The sequence below is a fragment of the Dermacentor variabilis genome, chromosome 6, assembly GCF_050947875.1.
Source record: "Dermacentor variabilis isolate Ectoservices chromosome 6, ASM5094787v1, whole genome shotgun sequence".
NCBI classification, from domain to species: domain Eukaryota; kingdom Metazoa; phylum Arthropoda; class Arachnida; order Ixodida; family Ixodidae; genus Dermacentor; species Dermacentor variabilis.
The window spans coordinates 1,905,964-1,928,863 of record NC_134573.1 but is presented as its reverse complement, the minus strand read 5'-3'; the positions used below and the strand labels follow the sequence as shown (position 1 = coordinate 1,928,863).

At 43.5% G+C, this 22,900-nt stretch overlaps 1 protein-coding gene across 3 annotated transcripts in view; it reads right to left on the bottom strand.

Annotated features, from left to right (window-relative positions):
- The window catches only part of tefu (Serine/threonine-protein kinase tefu), a 471,138-nt gene that overhangs the window by 80,106 nt on the left and 368,132 nt on the right, over positions 1-22,900 (bottom strand). For 2 of the 3 annotated variants that reach the window (XM_075694675.1, XM_075694676.1), the window contains one exon: positions 170-284. The exons of the other annotated variant lie outside the window; for it this stretch is intronic. In XM_075694675.1, the coding sequence (XP_075550790.1) occupies positions 170-284 (115 nt within the window). The remainder of the gene's footprint in view (positions 1-169; positions 285-22,900) is intronic. 3 annotated transcript variants of the gene reach the window in all.

The following is a 22,900-nucleotide window of genomic DNA, read 5'->3' as shown; positions in this document are numbered from 1 at the left end:
TACGAGTGGTGCACGCGGCCCGTAACAATATCCTTGTTCACTTGATCAAACATTGGCTCGGGCAGCTTTTAATGTAATGCCATGCCATCCCGGTTCTCAAGCTTCAATAAACGAGCACAAGTTTGGGCCAATCAGGTACTGAGAATGAACATGTGAAACCAGGACGTACCTGCGGAATGTCCCTTCCACACCACAGATGCCCATACCGTCCACAACATCTCTAGTCAGGCGGAAGGGCACGGTCTCGGGTGTGTTAAGCACACGGCCTTGTTCAAATGCAACACCTGAGAAAAGCAAGCAAACAAGAGCATCAACACTGGGAAATCTTGAAATCTGCTTAATGCTGGAACATTTGTGGCGCGATTGACAAAAGGAACCAAAAAACTTATCCTGGCAACTAATGACACCATTCGGTGTGTGTAAGTTCACAAAGCATTTTTGCTACTTTGGAATCACATGTAGTCGGACAACATGAGGAGCCAACAAACAAAGAAACCAAGGAGAACATAGGGAAATTACTTGTACTTACTAATTGAATGAAATAATAAATTAATGGCAATGAAAGGGGATGAAAAAACAACTTGTCGCAGGTGGGGAATGATCCCACGTTTTCGCATGATCTGAAGTGAAGGCGCGACAATGACAGTGGACGAAGAGGGAACACACACACAGGGTGCCACTTCCAACAATGTTTAATCAGGAAAAAGCGCACCATTTTATACAGGGAGTGCAATCACAGCTTCTCAGTGCGCATTCGCATTCAGGTAAAGCAGTTCTTTGCGTGATAGTGATATTGATGCAACACTTACGCACATATCACCTGCCTCAATAATCCTTCTGGCCTCAATTATCAATCAAACCCATTTGTCGTGGCTTCTGGCAACCACTGCGCAGGCATAGAAGTCTGGCTTATATTTGCAATTTCTACAATAAATTGCCAGGTGGCACTCCCTCCCAATGTTGACTTTGTTATTATGTTGTCTCAGCCTGTAATTCAGGCACTGCTCTGTTTGGCCCATGTACTTTCACCACAAGCTAAAGGAATCTCGTAAACAACTCCTGCCTGACAATCTACGTATTTGTTATCGTGTTTTGTGACACAGGCCGATGCCTTGTGAAAAAAAAGTTTGGTCATTCTGCAGAGCTTGGAGAGCTTGCACGGGGCAGAAAACATTTACATTAGCTCGCTTGGCAATCTTTTTCAAGTTATGCGACATGCGGTGTATGTAGGGTATGACAGCTACTTTTTCTTTTTCGCGAGGTGGCTCCTGATCTAGTTGGCGAGTTCGTGACTTCTTCAGGATTGTTTCCGCTACGGCAACTAGAACAGGTTACGGGTAGCCTGCCTCTTCCAGTCGGTCAATCTGCTTAATAAAATGCGCTGCAGCTCGATGCGGACAGGACTCCTTAAAAACATTCAGCAGGCACATGTTAGCAATGCTGCGTTTAACTAACTTAGAGCGAGAGAAACTAAAAGGTAGCAGAGGTTTACTAGCCCAAGGTTCATACTGCCAACAGATGTGGTTACTTGCTAAAAACCATCTAAGATCTAAAAATCTGATGGAGAAATCTACTGAAAGTTCGTGGCTCACTCCTATGGGAGACAGAATCTGCCTGAAGGTTGTCAATGTTCGACAAACGATCAGTCGGCGTCACTGAAATTTTTATGTCCAAAAATTAGGAAGTCGTCAACGAATCTAAAAACTTTGACTATGCCGCTACCCTCGAGACTGCTAGACATGGTTCTGCCAGTACGAGCTAAAAATAAGTCGCTCAAGATCGGAGCTAAACACGAACTTATGCAAACGCCGCTCTTTTGCAGGTACAAACGGTTCAAACGCTCCCATTTAATATAGGTGGAAGCCAAGTAACGTTTGAGCATAGCCAAGAATTTGTCTTCCGGAATATCCACTTCATTCTGAAATGACAGGGAGCCATAAATGTCAATGCCTTCCTGGACCCACTGAAGTAATCCTGCTTTTGGCATGCTATAATATAGATCTTTCAGATCCACAGAAAAGGCCTCTAATTCTGTTACTGTCTGCCTTGACAAGTATTCAACTACTTGTGTAGAAACCTTTACCAAGTAAGGGTCACCTACTGTTAGAAGGTTAAAAGCGTGGCAGCTTGGGCGAGTTCGTATGTCATGACATTTTAGGCTTGAAGTGCAGCTTAGAAAGAGCAAAAAGGAAGGTGGAAGGAGTAATGTAAGGGAACGGAAGACAGAGTGAGCACTACAAACAGAGTAGCATTCACTCTATTTTCCGTTTCCTTATATAACCCCTTCCACCTTCCTTTTTACTCTTTCTGAGCTGCGCTACAAGCCTAAAAAGGTACTGTTAGAAGCTTCAGCCTTTCTAACAGAAAAGCAACTAAACAGTTCTGCCACGTATTGTGCTCCGACCCAGTTGCCCTCAGAGGGCCGTCGTCTTTGTGGGTCTTGGCCACCTCGAGAGTGCGCAATTTGCTATTTCTAATGTCCCTAGCTAATTCGGACAGGTTCATTTTTTCGCACAGCTTCTTTGCTTCACATTTCAACTTATTGAGCGATGCGTTGTGGTGACAATGGAAAACAGAACTTAAGGCTTCTAACCGTTTTTGAACGAAAAAACCAGTCAAAAACACAAAGGACAAAAGGAGAGGTTCACACCACAACGACGAGTCGTTGTGGTGTGAACCTCTCCTCTTGTCCTTTGTGTCTTTGACTGGTTTTTTCGTTCAAGTATGTACCAACTGGCCCAGATTTCAACGCTTCTAACCGCCTTCACCTTGCACATCTCTCGAGGAAAGATGGCAAAGCCACCTTCTTTGTCCGATGGGAGTATGCAGAAGACGTTCGTCTTCAAATAGGATGCCAGACGATTAATTGTAGGGCAGCCGGGGTCACACTGTTCCCATAGAAGAATGTCTACACCACTTGAAACGCACTGATCTATATCACTCACGGAAACCAAACTGGACACTTTTTGCACCAAGGAAAGCTTTCCGGAGCGGTGGTCGGCAGCTTCATGCAAACTTCGGCCCTAGAGCGAGACATTTTTTACGTCTTCCGGATACGTGATGTTTCCTTTGGTGAAAATTGTGCTTCCAGGGCCTTGTTTTTTCTTCTTTGGACGAGGATGGCCACGTAGGTGAGACAGTGTACTCTGCCAAAGGAATTCGGTCGTCTGGTTTGTGAGACAGTTAAAATCCCAGGAGGGCCGCTTCACTCTATCTTCTCGCATGAAGCTGTGCAGTTGGGCTTCTAGGTGAATTTGGTAGAGGCGGGCCTGCCTTAACCATTCGGACTTGAGAATTTTGCAAATGCAGTTTCCATGACCGACTGAGGGGTTAAAGCCTCCGAATAGAAGCCTCACATATTCAGGTAGGAGATTACGCCAAATGCAGTAGGAGAGCATGTGTGCTTTGCAAGTCACGATGGCAATCAAAGAAACTGTGGCGCTTGGGTCAGAAGAGACACATGGTGAAGAGCCCGATGTACAAGAAATATATAACGTTATGATGGAAAGCTGGGCGTGTTGGTTAAGCATGAAGGCGTGACAATGACGGTAACGAAGAAGGAACACGCAAACACACACACAGGGCACCACTTCCAACAATGTTTAATCAGGAAAAAATGCCACTATTTTATACAGGGAGCGCAATCACAGTTCCTCAGTGCGCATTCGCGTTCAGGTAAAGCAGTTTTTTGCATGATAGTGATATTGATGCAACACTTACGCATTTATCACCTGCCTCAATTATCGTTTATGCCTCCATTATCAATCGAACCCATTTGTCATGGCTTCTGGCAACCACCGTGCAGGCATAGAAGTCTGGCTTACATTTGCAATTTCTACAATGAATTGCCAGCTGGCCCTCCCTCCCAATGTTGACTTTGTTATTATGTTGCCTATGCCTGTCATTCAGGCACTGCTCTGTTTGGCCCACATACTAAGTCAGTACAAGATGGTCAATACAAGATGAAAGATGAGACAGTAACTCTTCCTTAAGATGAGAATTGTGGTAATAAATCCTATTAAATAAGGTGAGACAAAAGTGATGGGCGATGTAACGGCATTTCAATTGATGAAACGCTAGAAAGAAGGGAGCTAGTAAGAGAAAATGAAACGTGCGCTACAATTCTGTACTGCTTCAATGTGGCTAGTGAGACACTGAATGAATGGAGGATGCACATTCTAGTTTGGAATGAACAAAAGTTTTATAAAGCAGGAGTTTAAGAGGGGCTATTCAAAAGTTACGGTGCAAGCACCCAAGCAAGCGGTTAGGACTATCCACAACATAATTAACTTGCAAGTGCTCATTAAAGGTTAAAGAGAAATTCTCCTTACATTGCACTTGGTGGCATTTTGTTTTGTTTTCCATGTAACCAACCAATAACCACCAACTACAAAGTAATATTGTTAAGGTCAGAGTGTAGTACAGCAGAACCTGATTGATAAGATCCTGTTTTGTACGATCTTCCAGTGCCAAAAGTGCCAACATTTGCGACAGAAAATGCAAAAAGTAACCCAATACAGTTACGCTTCTTTTTTACTGGTTACAATAAGTTTCTGGGTCTTTTGGCACCAACATTCAGTATATAGTCAAACTGCTATCATATGACACCGTTTTTCGGCTGCTAGATCCCATGTGAACAAGAAAAGGTGCGAGGCATGCGAGGCATGCGAGGTCGACACCAGTAGGCACCCGCAATGGCAGCTTGTCCCAAGGAAATGCCCCTCGGTTTCCTATTCCAGTGGCAGCACATCTCCAAGTGTGGGTTGTTACCGTCAACAGCCACTGATGCCAGCCTGATGCTGTTTGTTTCACAGTGCACGCAGGAAAGGTCCATGCCAGGGAGCACATACAGAAAAGACTGGGCAATCAAAACAACACTAGAAGCACTTGTTAATATCAAGAAAAGAAAGCAATTTTGCCATTCATCTATTTGTCAACCTGTACAATAGAAACCTTGATGTGTGGGTGTAGATGCCGTTTTGGTAGCCCTGTTTTTGTGCATGTGCAATTTGTGCCATGTATTCCCTTCTTATTTAGTGGCCCTTGCCAGTTAATAAATAGAGTCTGTGATTGTCGTACGTATCCCCGTTTTTAAAATTTTTATTTATTTATTGTATACCCACAGCGCCTATCGGCATTACAGGGGGGAGTTTGCAGACATAGGAAATTAAAGCAAATAAACATGACATGGAGTTTAGAAGCATAACTATTGTGCACTCATTAAGAGGCATACATAGAGTGCACCAACAGGAAGAGGAACGCAAACAGGTTTACTTGCTCAGCACATTATGTGTAAAAAATTTTAAAAATAAGAAGAAACAACAACAAACCAAGCACACTAAACACAGCCTAAAGAAGAAAGTTTCACCGTTACAACTTCTGATGTAAAAACTGAGTCTTGTGTTATGACTAGGCAAAAAAAAAGAAGTGCAGCAAAACATGAGTAAATGGAACAGCTGTGAAGCAGCTGAAAATATTTCACATGCTAGTATCATGTCACAGAACACGGAATACACTTAAAGAAGTAAAAAACAATTTCTCAGAAGTGGCCATCACCAAGTCTGAAGGTACCTTATTCCCCTGCTGTGTTCACAGCAACAATGAGCTAGCAGACGTGGTTGTCCTATCCTTGAATTCTCGAATTTTATCATGGTGACCAAGTCGCTTAAAAGTATGATATGGAGGAAAAATGTATTGCACTCGTTGGATGCCGGTTTGTGAGGCATAAGTACAACACAAAAATTTTAAGCATAGCTCTGCCCTTCGATGTTTGAGAGGATTCCTAGTGTAATAACTAGTTCCAACATGACATGCCGACTTTCTTGCCACTGGTTGTCTTACCAAGGAAATACCGGGCAGCCATGCTTTGAATTTTTTAAAGTTTATTTTTATTGAGGGCAAGCGAAGGATCCCGTACTATGGACGCATACTCCAATATTGGCCAATTGTAAGATTTGCACAAGAGTTCACGAGTGTGCTGGGGAAAGTTACGTATGTTTTGGTGCAAAAATCCTAGTGATCTGGAATCCTTTTAATCAGCGCGCCTTACGCATGACAATGAAGGTGTAAAATAATCTCATGGGTATTTGTGCTCAGTAGCTGTTTATAAAATTGAACTAGGCATTGTATAACATAAATTGGTTCATATTATTTTCCTGGAAAACTGCATTCATATGTTTTCTGAACATATAATTTCACCTCCCATTCATACACTATGAGTATATATGGCATCCAGATCATCTTGAAGAATATGGCAGTCATCATCATCGCATAGTTGTCTACATAGGATTACAGATAATGTTACCAGAGTGGTGTTGTCACTACGCATAGAGGGTGTCCCAACTATCATGCACCAAGATCTAAAAATATGCAAGTGCCATGCAGCTGGACAAACCAAAGGTAGTATTGTTTGCCACTGCTTGCAGATGCTCAGGTTATTTTTTGCATTCTGCCTAATTACATAATTATTCTTGATTAGTTATTCAACTTCTCAAATATTATAATTAGATGAAAAAGTGTCAATGAGAAAATTGTGGAGCAACATGAAAAACTCCTGATACAGCTTTCTGTTGCACAACACATGCTACATAAATGTTCAAAAGAACGGGCTGGTGGGCTAGTTGGTACTGCATAACTTGAGGTTAAGTGCAAGAGAACACTATGAACACAGAAGGACAGGAAGACACAGCACTACTAACAACTGAATTTTTATTGCACATGGTTAACCCATATATATATACCATGGTACGAAAGTAAGAAAAAGCCACTGTCTCAGCATAGATTACTTTTCAGCAGAATCATCCACCGCAGGCCACCACCACGAAAGGAACAAGATTTCGTTTTTTGACTGTGAAATGTACAGATGGGGCAACTTACAGGGTTATTGCTTCAAATCATTTCAAACGCCTCTATAATCTCCCTAGTCACTTGATCCGAGTTTCTGGATATCACTCATGTTTTGTCAAACAAGGGTTTACAGTCTTTAAAAATGATGGTAGCGCTAAAAAGGACGGACACACAATGAAAAGACGACACGACGAGGAGGAAACGTTTCCTCGTCGTCGTGTCCGTCTTTTCATCGTGTGTCCGTCCTTTTTAGCGCTACCATCAGTTTTAAAGAATGCATCACCAACTAGCCCAGCACCAAGTTTTATTGAAGGGTTTACAGCCCTAAAGCAAGCAGTTTATGGCTAGAGAACCAGTTTTACCAGATTGCTAACATTTTTCCAATTTTCCAGTAAGCGATCGCTGAGGCATCTTCCTGTCTGTCCAATGTATTCTTTCCCACAGTCTAAAGGGATATGGTAAACCACTCCTCCCATACATGAAACCAACTGTTCTCGGTGTTTTTTGTTGCAATCATGATGCTTCCTTGTAGTACCATTTACTTTTGTGCACAAACCTTGCAATTTCAAACGGGCTGAAAGAACATCAATGCCAACACGATTCCCAATCTTGGTGCAAGCTTGGTGCAAATACGACATGACAACCATTTTTGTGCCTCTCCTGGGTTGGGCAGTGGAATCCGGATATTAATCGCATTTCCTTAACACGCTGCCAGCCACTGCTGTCAGCAGTTGCAAGGGGTAACCATCTGTGCTGCACAATAAACATTCAGTTGTTGGTAGTCTTCGTCCTCCTTCTGTTGTCCTACACGCTCTCCTGCGCTTAGCCTCAATTTACATAAAAGTGTTTTTCCAAGCATGAAAGAAGCCAGTGAATACACGCAAAATTGCCGTGCAACTGGCTGTTCAAGGCATTTTGCGCGTATTTGCAGGCTTCCTTCATGCTTGGAAAAACACTTTTATGTAGCATGTATTGAGCAACAGAAAGCTGTATCGGGAGTTTTTCATGTTATTCTACAATTTTTTCATTGACATTTTTCATCTAACTATAATATTTGAGAAGTTGATTAATGAATGAAAACTAATTATGCAATTAGGCGGAATGCAAAAATTATCTGAGTATCTCCAAGTGATGGCAAACAAAATTACCTTGGTTCTGTCCAGCTACGTGGCATTTGCATATTTGTATCTCTCAGCGCATGATAGTTGAGACACCCTGTATAAGAAATAATAAATGGCCCGAGGACCAATCCTTGTTGTACTTCTGATGAAACATGATACTCTTTAGTGCAAGAACTCGAAAAAAATAAAACAGTGAGAGGCGAAAGGAAATGAAAGACGAGCGCTACTCTTTCCTTGCACCTCTCACCGTTTGTTTTGCCTCTCACAGTTAATGTTAGGTAAACACCAACTCGCCCATGAAGTAGTTATCCTGATGAAACACCAGCGGCATGTGACTGTGCTCCATCTACGACAACATACTGCTTTCTCTGATGCAGGCATGTGGAAATCCAAGAGACAACTAGAGGATCAACATTGTAACACTCTTTTTAAAGAAACGAGTTGAAGAAAAAGAGCAGAAGTAAAGAGTTGCACTCTTTTCTTCTACTTCGTTTATTCCTGTGTTTGTTCTTTCTTAGGTGCAACTTTTCCTAAAACATAGCCATGCACTAACTCGCCCAGCAAAGAGCTCTTCTAAACAACATTGTAACTAGACAATTTTTCTATTAACAAAGTGTAAGGTACTGCATCGAAAACTTTTTTAAAATTAAAGTGCCCCTGAAATGGTTTGGACAAATTTTGTAGATGCGTAGGGTACAGCTAAAGTTAATCCTTTGCACCACAATTTGTGTGAAACATCTCATCTTAAGAGTGCTACGGACGATTACAAGTTACCCTCCTCTATAGTCATGCATTTTTTTCCTCAACCAATTCGCCAAGTGATCGGGGCTAAGCTCCGCCTTCACTGGTTCTGCATCATGATGGCACGTCGTGTCGTCGACATCCGGTTCTCTAAGAGCGAGCATGCGAAGCCACTCCAAACTCTCTGCCAGCTGCTTGGCAGTAGACTCGAAGCGAGAGCTATTGAAGCAGCGTGCTTTGTGAGCATTCTGTTGCAGCGCCAAACGTGTCTGGTTTTCCGGTGACCACAGGCTAGCTGGACATTTCGACGAAACCGTGAAGGCATAAACTCAAGCTGATGAAGGAACTTTAGTGTAGATGTATGTGACCAGCCTGATCGGTCTCCATGGGCCAGCCACCCATTGGCGCAGAGCTTAACCAGCCAAACAAAGAGCTAATATTGTTCTAACCAAGCGTAAAACATTTTAAACATTTACAAAAACAACGTGTTAACAATTACATTCCGGCAAAAAATTTACACCAGCAGCAAAGAAGAACACATTTCGTTACTGCTACTGTGTGTGGTTGAGCTCTGTGCAACCAGGTGGCTGCACTGTGCAGACCATTCACATTTGCGCTTCTGCTCATCTCGTGAAATGACACGCAAGGGTACACGGCCAGGCCCTGTCCGATTGCGCTTGCGTTTACCCTACTACAGGACTCGCGAAATGCTATTGCGTTAGTAACCTTCCGGTGTAATGTGATGGCCACAAACGGACAAATCCTGGCACCAATCGGATAGCGGCAGTCCGATGCGCTGCAGCCAGCCCACTTGTCTGCTGCCTTGCAGAGGAACATGATGTTGCAGCTTGACATATTGCCAGTCACTATGTTTGCAGTCCACAATGCAACAAAGTCAAATCATAGTGCTTGCACAAAGACTGAGACAGACTCTGACTGCGTCTGCTCTCGTCAAAATGGAGCACGTTGTAACACAAGCAGACAACGCTTGCTGTGTGCCGGAAGTGCTTAAGTGTAGAGAGAAACTGTTCATGTGCATTCTCTTTCTGTTACTTCCTTTTTATAGAAAAAAATTAACTAACATTCCAAATATTAAGAACGTCATTTGTTCACCATAAAGGTAGAAAAATTATAGATGATGCGCCCTGGGTAGCCAATTGGATAGCTCACCTACATGATGTCAATTGGGTGATTTACGTCATATGGGTAGGGGCGGCTGAAAATTCCGCCAAGCAGTGTGCTGCAATCGGCAGCGATGTACATTTTGAAAACCTTATAATAAATTACACACTTTATGCGGAGCACTTAGATGTGTCAATTAATGATCAGAAGGACCTATTCTAATGACTCAGTACATTTGTACAAAATCGTCAAACTCATTTCAGGGTCCCTTTAAAAAAAATACAATCCGCAGATGTACAATTGTCTAATGCAAAAGCCAAATCATGAACAGATTCTGGTAGTTGCATAGTGCAAGAAAATGTTTGCCGATATCCATGCTGAGTTGAGCTGAGCAGGGAATGTTGACCGAATTGGAGGAGTGTAAAACATGCTCTAGGATTTTACAACAAACAAATGTTAGAAATACTGGATGATAGACCTAATTTATGAATAGGCACAAAGGAAGCTGTTTTTGGATGAAAAGGTAGAGACCCCCTTGTTTAATGATTTCTAAAAAATCTTTAGACATGGCGATACTGACCTTCCACAAGATTTTAGGAGTGCATTCGGTAAACCGTCACTCCTCTCATCTGCTGAGCAGCGCTTCAACCCCATGGCCATCAACAAAACCCCCAGCATGACTCCGCACTTCCCCTTGTGAATGTGTTGTCTTTTTTTGTGCTACCTTCAGTTGCAAGTATATCTAACACTAAGATCGATAGTTAGGCGAGTTGGCACGGTAACATACCTTTGCTGCAGCACGAGAGGATGAAGACAAGGCGAGATACACAGTGCTTGTCCTGTGCATCTTGCTTTGTCTTGGTCCTTTTGTGCTGGAAGAAAAGTGCATGGTTAACACCATGAAAAAGTTTTACTCGTCATTTTAGTATGTTACCTGCCATAGTGACACAGTTGCTATGGCATTGCACTACTAGGCCCGAAGATGTGGTATCTAATCCCAACCGCAGGGGTTCCATTTCAATGGGGGTGAAATGCAAGAACGCCCGTGCATCGTACATTGGGTACACAGTAACACTTTCCTGCTCGCGGAAAAAGCAGTTTTTGGGTAGCCTAGTAAATAATTTTCTTCATGTCACAGAGTATGCTTGATACAAAAGTGTAAATTATTGAATTTAAGAAGAGGAGGTTTTCTTTCCGATTGTACTATTCTGAAACTTGTTCATAAAAAACAATTTAAAAAAATGTCTAAACAAGAATGTTGTAAAAAAAAAAAAGAAAACATTATTTCGAAATGTCATAGTTTCTTAATTACCATAGAAAAATCTTGAAATTTCAGAATATATATTTTCAGTGAAGCAGTTGTGCTATATTCCAGCAAATAGTATCATGTGTCTATGTACAAAAAATTCTTGAGATATAAAAGAAAAACGCTAACCGTACCAGGGTTAGCGTTTAGGGTGACACCAAGGTCGACTTGCGCCCAGCCGTCCACAAAACTCAGCTCGCCGTGCAGCCACAGACAAATGTGAGCGATACATGAGCTGGCGGCCTCCAAGAAATGCGTGTTTTCTGGGACAGGTGGCACGGGGGACACTGGCTTGGCATATGTGCATTAGGAAAGCTCGCCCAAGTATAAGTAATAAAATGCGTCCCGAAGCTCATTTTCTTTCTTTTTGAGTGCCATTACATGGACTTTCTAAGCTAAGAAAATTGCTAGGCGTGTATCAACAGGCATCAAAAAACATATACGTATCCAGGTGGCGGCTCCACTCAGTGGCTTGTAGTACGTTAGATTACCCACGATATAGTAACGACTGCAAAATGAAACTAGAAACACAAATTCGAAGCAGCCAAATGCCTGTGCTAGACCCTTAGTAACATGAGCATGCCAGGAAATTGCCAGAAAGACACATTCTTACACATATCAGTGTAACACACAGATGCCATACCTACACCACTTCTGGTGTGATTTTGTACTGCTGCAAGACAAAGAAAAGGGAACTCTGTGCAATTGTCTATGCGCAAGGAAGATTGTAAAAGCCAAATCTATGGCACTTTCACATTTTGCATTTAATAGTGATTCCTGCAGCATAAATACCTAGAAGGAGCCTGGTTGACATTTAGTGATTTTCACTATTGTGCCCATATTGTCGCACCGATTTGAAGACCTGCATGCTGGGAAACCTGCATTTGCTGTTGCACGGGGCATTGGCTCAAATGTCTTCTATAGTTATGAATAATTAAGTGGCCATCAATGAGTCAAGCTGAGAATTTTCATTTTGACTAGCCACCTTCGTATATAGCTTTTTTAATCATGCATTGTTACTCATGCAGCTTCTTGGAAGGTGAGCCTGTCATTACAATGTTCTGCACATGTATCAATGAAATTAGAAACACAAATTTGTATCGGAGACCGATGGGTGCTGCGCCACCCACCGCCTCACAAGGTGCTAGAAGGAACCAAGCTGGCACCGACGAGCACCCCGCTATGACCTCCCAAGGGCTGACACCGGGTCAGAAACGCCAGCTGGTTTGTACAAGCCAGCCTGACTGCAAGCGACAAGACACTGGTGAATCTGAAGACGAGTCAACTATCATCGAGGACGACAACGTGGCGAACCCTTCAGACCTAGACATGGATGAGGGTGGTTTCCGAATTGTGCGCCATCATAAAGACAGGGCGGAGGGCATTCCAGTGTTAATCACTGCAACATCCGAAAGAGATGATTTAAGGCAAGTAAGCCCTATTGTCCTGTATTCTGAGCTTGAAACGATTCTCGGTGGAGCACCAGTGAAAAGCCACTTCCCAGCACAGGGAGCATTGCTCTTAGATGTAGAGACAGAAGAAGGACAAGCCAACGTCCTTCTAGAGACCAAGAATTTATTTATTTATCTAGAAATACTGTCAACCCTCAGTTAAGGGTCATAACAGGGAGGGATGTTACATATACGTTCATACAAGACAGCCAGATACAAAATAAATATGCACATGCACTACAGTGTCCTACGGATACAATACAAGATATGATGTACAGACTGTAAGACATGTATTCAAATGTTCAACCAGCTGCCGCACGCACCCAAACAGAAAAAAAGGAAAAAGAGAAAAAAAAGAAAAGAAAAACACTTTACAATATCCACATGGTACAGTTTTAGTAAAGAACCTTCATTGCATTTGTAAACAATGCAGTATCAGAACTGCGAACAATTTCTGCAGGCAGCTTGTTCCACAGCTCTATTGACTCTGGGAAGAACGAACAACGAAAGGCATTGGTTCGGTACAAGTACGGTCGAATAGCTTCACTATGGTTTAAGCGGGAGCTCAGTCTGCCTGGAGGTTTTAAACACAAATCTTTATTAATATTTAGTTCGCTGTCAATTATTTGAAATAACGTTTTTACTCTCTGCTTCTTGCACCGATCTTCCAATAATTTAAGACCGCAAGACTTTAACATCGCCGAAACTGAGTCTGTCCTTCTATATTTCGAACAAATAAAGCGTGCCGCCCGGCGTTGCACCTTCTCTATTTTGGCCCACATTACCTTTTGATCGGGCGCCCATGCTACTAACGCATATTCTAGGGATGGTCGAATAAGAGATCTGTAAGCCAGCAGTTTAACATCTTTTGTTGCCCTCCCCAGTTTTGCTCTTAAAAAACCCAATTTTTTCTGTGCCGCAGAGCACACTCTTTCTACTTGATTGTGCCATTTTAAATCATGCGAAATAGAGACACCAAGATATTTGCAACAAGGAACATTAACTAGATTGTAGCCTTGAATATCGTACTGAAAAGTAAAAATATTCTTTTTTGCAGTGATATGCGTGTATGTGGTCTTATCAAAATTAATTCGCATTTCCCACTTGTTACACCAACTCCCAAACGCCTGAAGGTTTCGGTTGAGCTTAATCTGATCCTCTAAACAAGATACCGGCGCAAAAATCAAGCAGTCATCTGCAAAAAGTTTTATCTTAGCAGAACTATTTAAAGCGATTGCTACATCATTGATGTAAAGCAGAAAAGTGTTGGCCCTAACACGGACCCCTGTGGTACTCCTGAGTATACATCTACAAAACCAGACTCGGAACCATCAACGCGAACTGCCTGCTTGCAATTAGTTAAATAATCTTCAATCAATTTTAGAATGTCGCCATTTATACCTGCTTTGTACAGTTTAAAAAGTAATTTACGATGGGGAACCTTATCAAAGGCTTTGGCAAAATCAACGCATATAACATCCATTTGTTCACGGTTGTCCATAGCTTTGGAAAAATCGTGTAATGTCTGAATGAGCTGTGTCACTGTGGAAAGTCCCCGTTGGAACCCATGCTGGCATGTGCAAAGGGGGCCATTTGATTCTAGGAAGATAATTATATGTTTTGCTATGACGTGTTCAATAACCTTGCAGCAAACTGACGTAAGGGATACAGGATGGTAGCTTTCATTAGTGTACGATTGCCACCTTTAAATATGGGGATAACTACAGCACAACGCCAGTCCTGTGGCACGGAATGGGTGCTTAGTGATTTCTGAAAAATAATTACCAAATAAAATGATATCCACTCAGCATACCTTTTTAAAAAGCCAGTAGGTATTCTGTCTGGCCCAGAAGCCTTCTTGCCATTTAACTGTAGCAACTGCTGGAATACGCCCCTCTGAGTAAAGTTGATAGCGTCCATGGAACTTTTGCTGAAAGATGCCCCATCATCTACTGGAAATGGTCGATCACTGCGCGTGAATACTGATTGGAAATAATTATTTAATCCATTAGCGTTAACACCTTTTTCTTCTACTAGAACATTTCCTACCGTCATTTGCTTTATTTTTTCCTTTCTGCGGTCTAAATAACGCCAAAATTTTTCTGGAGAAGTCTTAAGAAAATCACTTAGAGTGCGATTAAAAAATGTTTGCTTCGAACTGAGTAACAAAGCCTTTATTCTCTGACGTACTGCGTGTATTTCCCTAGGATCTGCTTTTCCTTTGCGCAGCCTTTTTAATTTCCGTTTCGCATGAACAATATCCCTAGTTATCCATGGGTTACTCCGCTTCGTTTTCTTGAGTCGGGTCAGAACAAACTGACCTATGCAGACTTTAATAATAGCTTGAAAGCGCTGCCACAAATCTTCATCTGTTTCGACCTCGGAGACATTTTCAAATTCGTTGAAACACTTTTCTAAATAATCTAGAATAGACGTATTATCGGCCTTAGCATAGTCTTTGATTTCAACACGTACAGTAGGTTTTGTAGGTGGTGGTGTACAAGTAAGCACATTCAGCAAAATGATTTTGTGATTGGATATACCATCGGTGACTGCCATTTCATAATCGCCTACTTTATGGGAAAGGAACACCAAGTCAAGCAATGACTGCGATTGGGACGTTATACGTGTGTTTTCCTTCACTATTTGCCTTAAGTTATGAAAAAATGTGATATCCAATAATTTTTCGGCACTAGAAATTTCTCTATTTCCAGGCGAAATAAGTTCCCAATCAATGTGTGGCAAGTTAAAATCACCAGTCATTATTAGCCTGGTGTTCCTGTTTACATGTGAGCAAAGAAACATATTTAACATATCTAGAAAATCAGGTGAAGTAGTTGGCGGCCTATAAACGACTCCTATGAGGTACGACATGCCAGAAAACATGATTTTACACCACACCGATTCCGACATGTCACACATAACCGTACAGGCTGTCAGCGATGATTTAACAATAATGGCCACACCACCACCACGAGAGTCCCGATCCCACCTGAACATTGTGTAGCCAGGTGGGATAATGTAGTCGCAAGAAATAGCACTGTTGAGCCATGTTTCTGTAATGCAAATGATGTGCAGTCGCTCAGACAGCAACAGACATTCTAATTCAGTAACTTGTTAAGAATACTGCAGGCATTGAACGAAACGACTCTGAGCTATGCTGTATTTGAACTGCAGGAAGGCATGCCCTCCTTGTCATTGCAAGCTTCCCCTGACACTTTGCGATTGCTATGGCGGCCCTAATCACGGCGTTCTTGGCAAAGAATACGCTCGTTGCAACTGTGATCCCAGGCATATAGACGGTCATCAATCTTAAGCTTATCATGAACCAGAGACACCTTTTGCTTGTTGTCCCTTTCTACAATGGCAGATTGCCATAGTTTCTTTCTAACGTCTGCAGCTTCTTTTGCATAATCATTGCTGACGTGAACAGGTTTTCCCTTAAGTTTCTTGCAATTCTTTAGAATGCTGTCCTTTTCCCTGCTGTCATAGAATTTCATTATGATAGGTCTATGTTTTTCTGGCTTCTTTCTTTCAATACGGTGAATTCTTTCTATTGTGGTGACATGGACACCTAGTTCTTTTTTAAAAATGTTATCTGCAACAGCTCCTGAGATCTGACTCTGTTTCGTTCGCCTTTTCCGGGACACCAAACACTAAAAGGTTGTTACGCTGCCCACGGTTTTCAAACTCAACTAATTTTTTGGCCTGTTGCCTGACAGTATCCTCGAGCTTATCTATTGTTGTGGTCATCTCCTGGATTACCACAAGGTAATCTGACAGCTTTTCTGTCCTTGCTGAGAGAACACCAATTTGTTCTTGAATTGAATTAAGTTTCCGGTCGGTTTCTGCCTGGTTGTCTAGAATAGCCTTCAAATACTCTTCTGCCGGGGGCCCTGGATTCTCCTCAATATCTCCGGATGTCAACAACAACAGCATCACTGACAAGCAGTCAACCAAAATGGCGCGACATCTGCGAGGGCACGGCAGAACTACGAGAAATCTATCGTCACTGCGATAGGAAATAGAATCAGGCCATGAACCAACCTGCAAAACGAGCAGTAGCTTTTCAGCCATGCTGTCCCTCAGGCGTGTGCCGTGCCCTCTGAGGCTGTGGGTATCGAGGTGCTGCCTTTGTAGAAGTTCCGCCGATGACGTAATTCTCGAAAGAAGCTTGTCGACGAATCTGAAATCCGTCATGTCCCCCATGCGGCCAAGTAGGAATGACGGGCCACGCGGCTTCCATGTTGTCGCATCCGATAGCATGTCGTTGTCGAGATGATACGGCAGGCAGGATGGCAATCCATCCCAAGTGATCGCTGTACCCAAAAACCACGACGTGACCTGCAAAACGAGCAGTAGCTTTTCAGCCATGCTGTCTCTCAGGCGTGTGCCGTGCCCTCTGAGGCCGTGGGTGTTGACGTGCTGCCTGTGTAGGAGTTCCGCCGATGACGTAATTCTCGAAAGAAGCTTGTCGACGAATTGGAAATCTGTCATATCCTCCATGCGGCCAAGTAGGTATGACGGGCCACGCGGCTTGCATGTTGTCGCATCCGATAGCATGTCGTTGTCGAGATGATACGGCAAGCAGGATGGCAATCCATCCCAAGTGATCGCTGTACCCGAAAACCACGACGTGACCTGCAAAGCGAGCAGTAGCTTTTCAGCCATGCTGTCCCTCAGGCGTGTGCCATGCCCTCTCGGCGGCATAGTCATATCTGCCCGTGTCCCACACAATTATATGAAAAACACGTGCATTGTTAGAGGAGTCCCTAAATGGTACTCGGATGAAGAGCTGCTCACCTACCTGAGACCTCAGGGAGTATTCCATGCAAGAACAATCATCCGTCGGGTCCAAACCTCGTCATCTGAATGGGAGTCAAGGCGCACTAACTCGGTGGTTCTCACATTTGCTCCAAATTCTGAACGCCCAAAGAAGATCAACCTTGGTTTCACCAGACACGAGCTTGTTGACTACGTGGAGACACCATCACACTGTTTTAAATGTCAGCGCTTCGGACATATCGCTAAGTACTGTAGTGGGGAACAGAGGTGGAAGCGCTGTGGGGGACCTCATGACTTTAAGACATGTGCAAGTAAAGACAACTTTGTGTGTGCAAATTGCGGCGGTGACCATCCTGCTAGCTACGGTCGATATCCTGCGCGGACAGCTGCTCAGGGAAGAAATAAGTTGTTTGTTCTGGGTCCAAAGAGTGCAAGCGCACCATCGAACACGAAGAAGACCTCCAGAGCGCCACAACTAACTGGTTTGGAAACAGAGTACGCACCTCATTTCCCACATCTCCCACTGATAAACGAAGTTATTGAGCCAACGCAAACGGTCACAGCGGCTGAGAAACCTGTTCGAAAAGAGTCCGAAAAATGTACCTATGCGGCCGCAGTAAACTGACCTCAAGTACCACTTGGCAACAGTCTGCAGGAAAACTGCCTGCATGTGATACGCGCTTTGTTCACGGCACTATGTTCCCACGTCGCGAAGATGCCTGCTAGTTCAACGAAGGATATGCTGGAAGCAGTGCTGGCTCTTGAGTCAGTAATACTCTGCTCTACTTCCACATACCCTCAGTAGCATAATGGCAATTTCTCGCCCACTTGGTCCATTCCATCGTCCAAAGTGCCCTTAATAATGCAATGGAACTGCGCCGGTATTCTACAGCGTCTTTCTGAACTCAGCCTTTTCCTTCGAAACATATCTATATCAATTCTAGCCCTCTCGGAGGCCGGTCTCCCAAATGGAAGGACGATCCCAGGGTACATCAGACATAGAAATCTGAGCATACCATCATTTGCAAATGGAAGTGCGATGATATACATCAGGCGAGAAATACCTCACATCACCTTACCAGTGCAAGACCTTTGTTCTACCTTCTTGGAAGTCGCCGCTGTGCAAGTGTGCCTAGGAAACACTCCCAGAAGATGCTGTTAATGAACACCTCTAACAGTCACTGCGACTGGGATGCCCCACTGGCCTACGTGACATTTGCATATAACTCATCCCGACATGACACTGCAGGATATTCATCTTCTTATTTTTCGTACGGTCGCGACCCCACATTGTCATTTGACACCATCCTACCTTCTGTGCCACGTGTTGCAACTGAGTATGCTTGTTAAGTCACCGATCACGCTCACGTGGCTCGTCAATTAAGTCGCTCGATCTTGTTTATTAGCCTAGCAGCATATGCAAAAAGAGCGTTACGACCGGTGCCATCACGACGTTAAGTTCGCCCCAGGTGCTTGGGTGCTCCTTTAGTCACCAGGTCGTTGGGTTGGCCTCTCTCAGAAGCTCTTTTCTCGCTGCACAGGGCCTTATGAAGTCCTACATCAACGTCAATTACGAGATTTTGCCGTTACAGTTTCATCCATCCTCAAGTCCGACGCCTGTTGACATTGTGCACGTTTCGCAGCGGAAGCCATACTTCGCTCACAATTCTTCGCCTACCATGCGCCGAGACGGCACTTCAGCCCCCGGGGGTCTTGTTACGGAAGAATAAAAGAATAGAAAGGAAGAAGCAGATAGCGAGGCGCTGGCTGCTGCAAGTTGTTGCTGGTCAGCCATCTTAACTACATTGACTCTGCTTGTGTATATATATATAGTAAACACAGTCTGTCTATACTCCCAATATCCCCGTAACAATATTATTGTGAAAGCAATTATATGGAAACTCCAGGTTTTTCAAAACTGCACAAGACTGTTAGGAAGTGGTGATTCTGTTGGCAATGGCTATTCAAAAGAAGGGGGTGCAGCGGTGGCGTAGAAGTAGAGCATCCGCCTCGCGTGCCAGAGGACCGTGGTTCGAATCCCGGTCCCGCGCAATTTTCCACTGGATGGAAAAAACAGAAAAATCAGCGTGTTGATAAAATTGCATAAACAGGCCTGGAGTGCGGCCTGATTCCAGTGACCAGAACCGGTAAGCACTCCCTCACCAGAGTCGGATTGGCCACCTTGGTGCAGTACTTGGCCACAACCTCCTATATGAATACAACAATCAAACCCCGGCCCACAGTCCCAGCAGCTGTGAAGCAACTGACCACGGCGGCGGTCAGACCTGTGACGCAGCAGAGGGTGCTAAGAATACCTGGGTGCGGACAGGCCGCCATTGGAATCTGAACCTGGCAACGTTTAACGCTAGAACGTTATCTAGTGAGCTGAGTCTACCAGTGCTATTGGAGGAATTAGAGGGCAGTAAATGGCATATAATAGGGCTCAGTGAAGTTAGGAGGACAAAAGAAGCACATACAGTGCTAAAAAGTGGGCACGCCCTGTGCTACCGGGGCTTAGCGGAGAGACGAAAACTAGGAGTGGGATTCCTGATTAATAAGGATATAGCTGGTAACATGCAGGAATCATATAGCGTTAACGAGAGGGTTGTAGGTCTTGTTGTGAAACTTAATAAGAGGTAGAAATTGAATGTCGTACAGGTCTACGCGCCTACATCCAGTCATGATGCCCAACAAGCCGAAAGCTTCTATGAAGACGTGGAATCGGTGATGGGTAAAGTCAAAGGAAGATACACCATACTGATGGGCGACTTCAATGCCAGGATAGGCAATTAAGAAACAGGCTGGAGACAAGTCAATGGGGGAATATGGCACAGGTTATAGAAATAGCAGGCAAGAGTTATTAGTAAAATTTGCAGAATGGAATAATTTGTGATAATGAAGTACCTTCTTCCACAAGCAGGATAGCCGAAAGTGGACGTGGAGGAGCCCGAACGGCGAGAATAGAAATGAAATAGGATTCATATTCTGCATAACCCTGGCATCATACAAGATGTGGACGTGCTCAGCAAGGTGTGCTGCAGTGACCATAGGATGGTAAGAACTTGAATTAGCCTAGACCTGAGGAGGGAACGAAAGAAACTGGTACATAAGAAGCCGATCAATGAGTTAGCGGTAAGAGGGAAAATAGAGGAATTCCAGATCAAGCTACAGAACAGGTATTTGGCCTTAACTCAGGAAGAGGACCTTAGTGTTGAAGATATGAACGACAATCTTATGGGCATCATTAAGGAATGTGCAATAGAAGTCGGTGGTAACTCCGTTAGACAGGATGCCAGTAAGCTATCGCAGGAGATGAAAGATCTGATCAAGAAACGCCAATGTATGAAAGCCTCTAACCATACAGCTAGAATAGAACTGGCAGAACTTTTTTAATCAACAAGCATAAGACAGCTGATATAAGGAAGTACAATACAGATAGAATTGAACATGCTCTCAGGAACGGAGGAAGCCTAAAAGCAGTGAAGAAGAAACTAGGAATAGGCAAGAATCAGATGCATGCGTTAAGAGACAAAGCTGGTAATATCATTACTAATATGGATGAGATCGTTCAAGTGGCTGAGGAGTTCTATAGAGATATATACAGTACCAGCGGCACCCACGACAATAATGGAAGAGACAATAGTCTACAAGAATTTGAAATCCCACAAGTAACGCCGGAAGAAGTAAAGAAAGCCTTGGGAGCAATGCAAAGGGGGAAGGCAGCTGGAGAGGATCAGGTAACAGCAGATTTGTTGAAGGCTGGTGGGAAGATTGTTCTAAAAAAACTGGCCACCCTGTATACGCAATGCCTCATGACCTCGAGCGTACCGGAATCTTGGAAGAACAGCAACATGATCCTAATCCATAAGAAAGGGGACGCCAATGACTTGAAAAGTTATAGACCGATCAGCTTACTATCTGTGATCTACAATGTATTTACTAACAGGTAATCTCAAATAGAATTGGGAACACCTCAGACTTCTGTCAACCAAAGGACCAGGCAGGATTCCGTAAAGGGTAATCAACAATAGACCATATTCACACTATCAATTAGGTGATAGAGAAATGTGCGCGGAATATAACCAACCATTATATGTAGCTTTCATTGATTACAAGAAAGTGCTTGATTCAGTCGAAACCTCAGCAGTCATGCAGACATTACAAAATCAGGATGTAGACGAGCCGTATATAAAAATACTGAAAGATATCTATAGCGGCTCTACAGCAACCGTAGCCCTCCGTTAAGAAAGCAACAAAATCACAATAAAGAAACGTGTCAGGCAGGGAGATACGATCTCTCCAATGCTATTCACAGCATGTTTACAGGAGGTAGTCAGAGACCTGGATTGGGAAGAATTGGGGATAAAAGTTAATGGAGAATACATTATTAACTTGCGATTCGCTGATGATATTGCCTTGCTTTGTAACTCAGGGGACCAATTGCAATGCATGCTCACTGACCTGGAGAGGCAAAGCAGAAGTGTGGGTCTAAAAAATTAATCTGCCGAAAACTAAAGTAATGGTTAACAGTCTCGGAAGAGAACAGCAGTTTACGATAGGTAGCGAGGCAATGAATGTGGTAAGGGAATATATCTACTTAGGCAGGTAGTGACCACGGATCCGGATCATGAGACTGAAATAATCAGGAGAATAAGAATGGGCTGAGGTGCGTTTGGCAGGCAATTTCAGATCATGAACAGCAGGTTGCCACTATCCCTCAAGAGAAAAGTGTATAACAGCTGTGTCTTACCAGTACTCACGTACGGGGCAGAAATCTGGAGGCTTATGAAAAGGGTTCTACTTAAATTGAGGATGATGCAACGAGCTATGGAAAGAAGAATGATGGGTGTGACGTTAAGGGATAAGAAAAGAGCAGATTGGTTGAGGGAACAAACACGAGTTAATGACATCTTAGTTGAAATCAAGATAAAGAAATGGGCATGGGCAGGACATGCAATGAGGAGGGAAGATAACAGATGGTCATTAATGATTACGGACTGGAGGGAAGGGAAGCGTAGCATGGGGCGGCAGAAAGTTAGGTAAGTGGATGAGGTTAAGAAGTTTGCAGGGACAACGTGGCCACAATTAGTACATGACTGAGGTAGTTGGAGAAATATGGGAGAGGCCTTTGCCCTGCAATGGGCCTAACAAGGCTGATAATGATGATGATCATGATTCAAAAGAAACACTGAATAAGCGTAGGCTACTCTGGAAGTCTGCATTGAAAGAAAAAGAAGAAGGCTCGTGCGTGCCCCTGAACTGCGACAGGCTTACTGTAGATAACAGTGTCTACGTATGGTGGAAGCTTGGGCCAGTTGGCGATTCAATATCCACACGTTTGCACAGTGGAAAAGACGAGGACTGAAGGAAGAACACAACACAGGTGCTCCCTTCAACTGATCTTTATTTGTAATATCGCCAAAACTATACACCTGAGCAAAAGTAATGAAAAAAACTTTTGCATTAAGTCGCACGTGAAACCCTATTGCATCGCAGCCAGATACTTGATTTCGTTTTTTGTGAGGGCA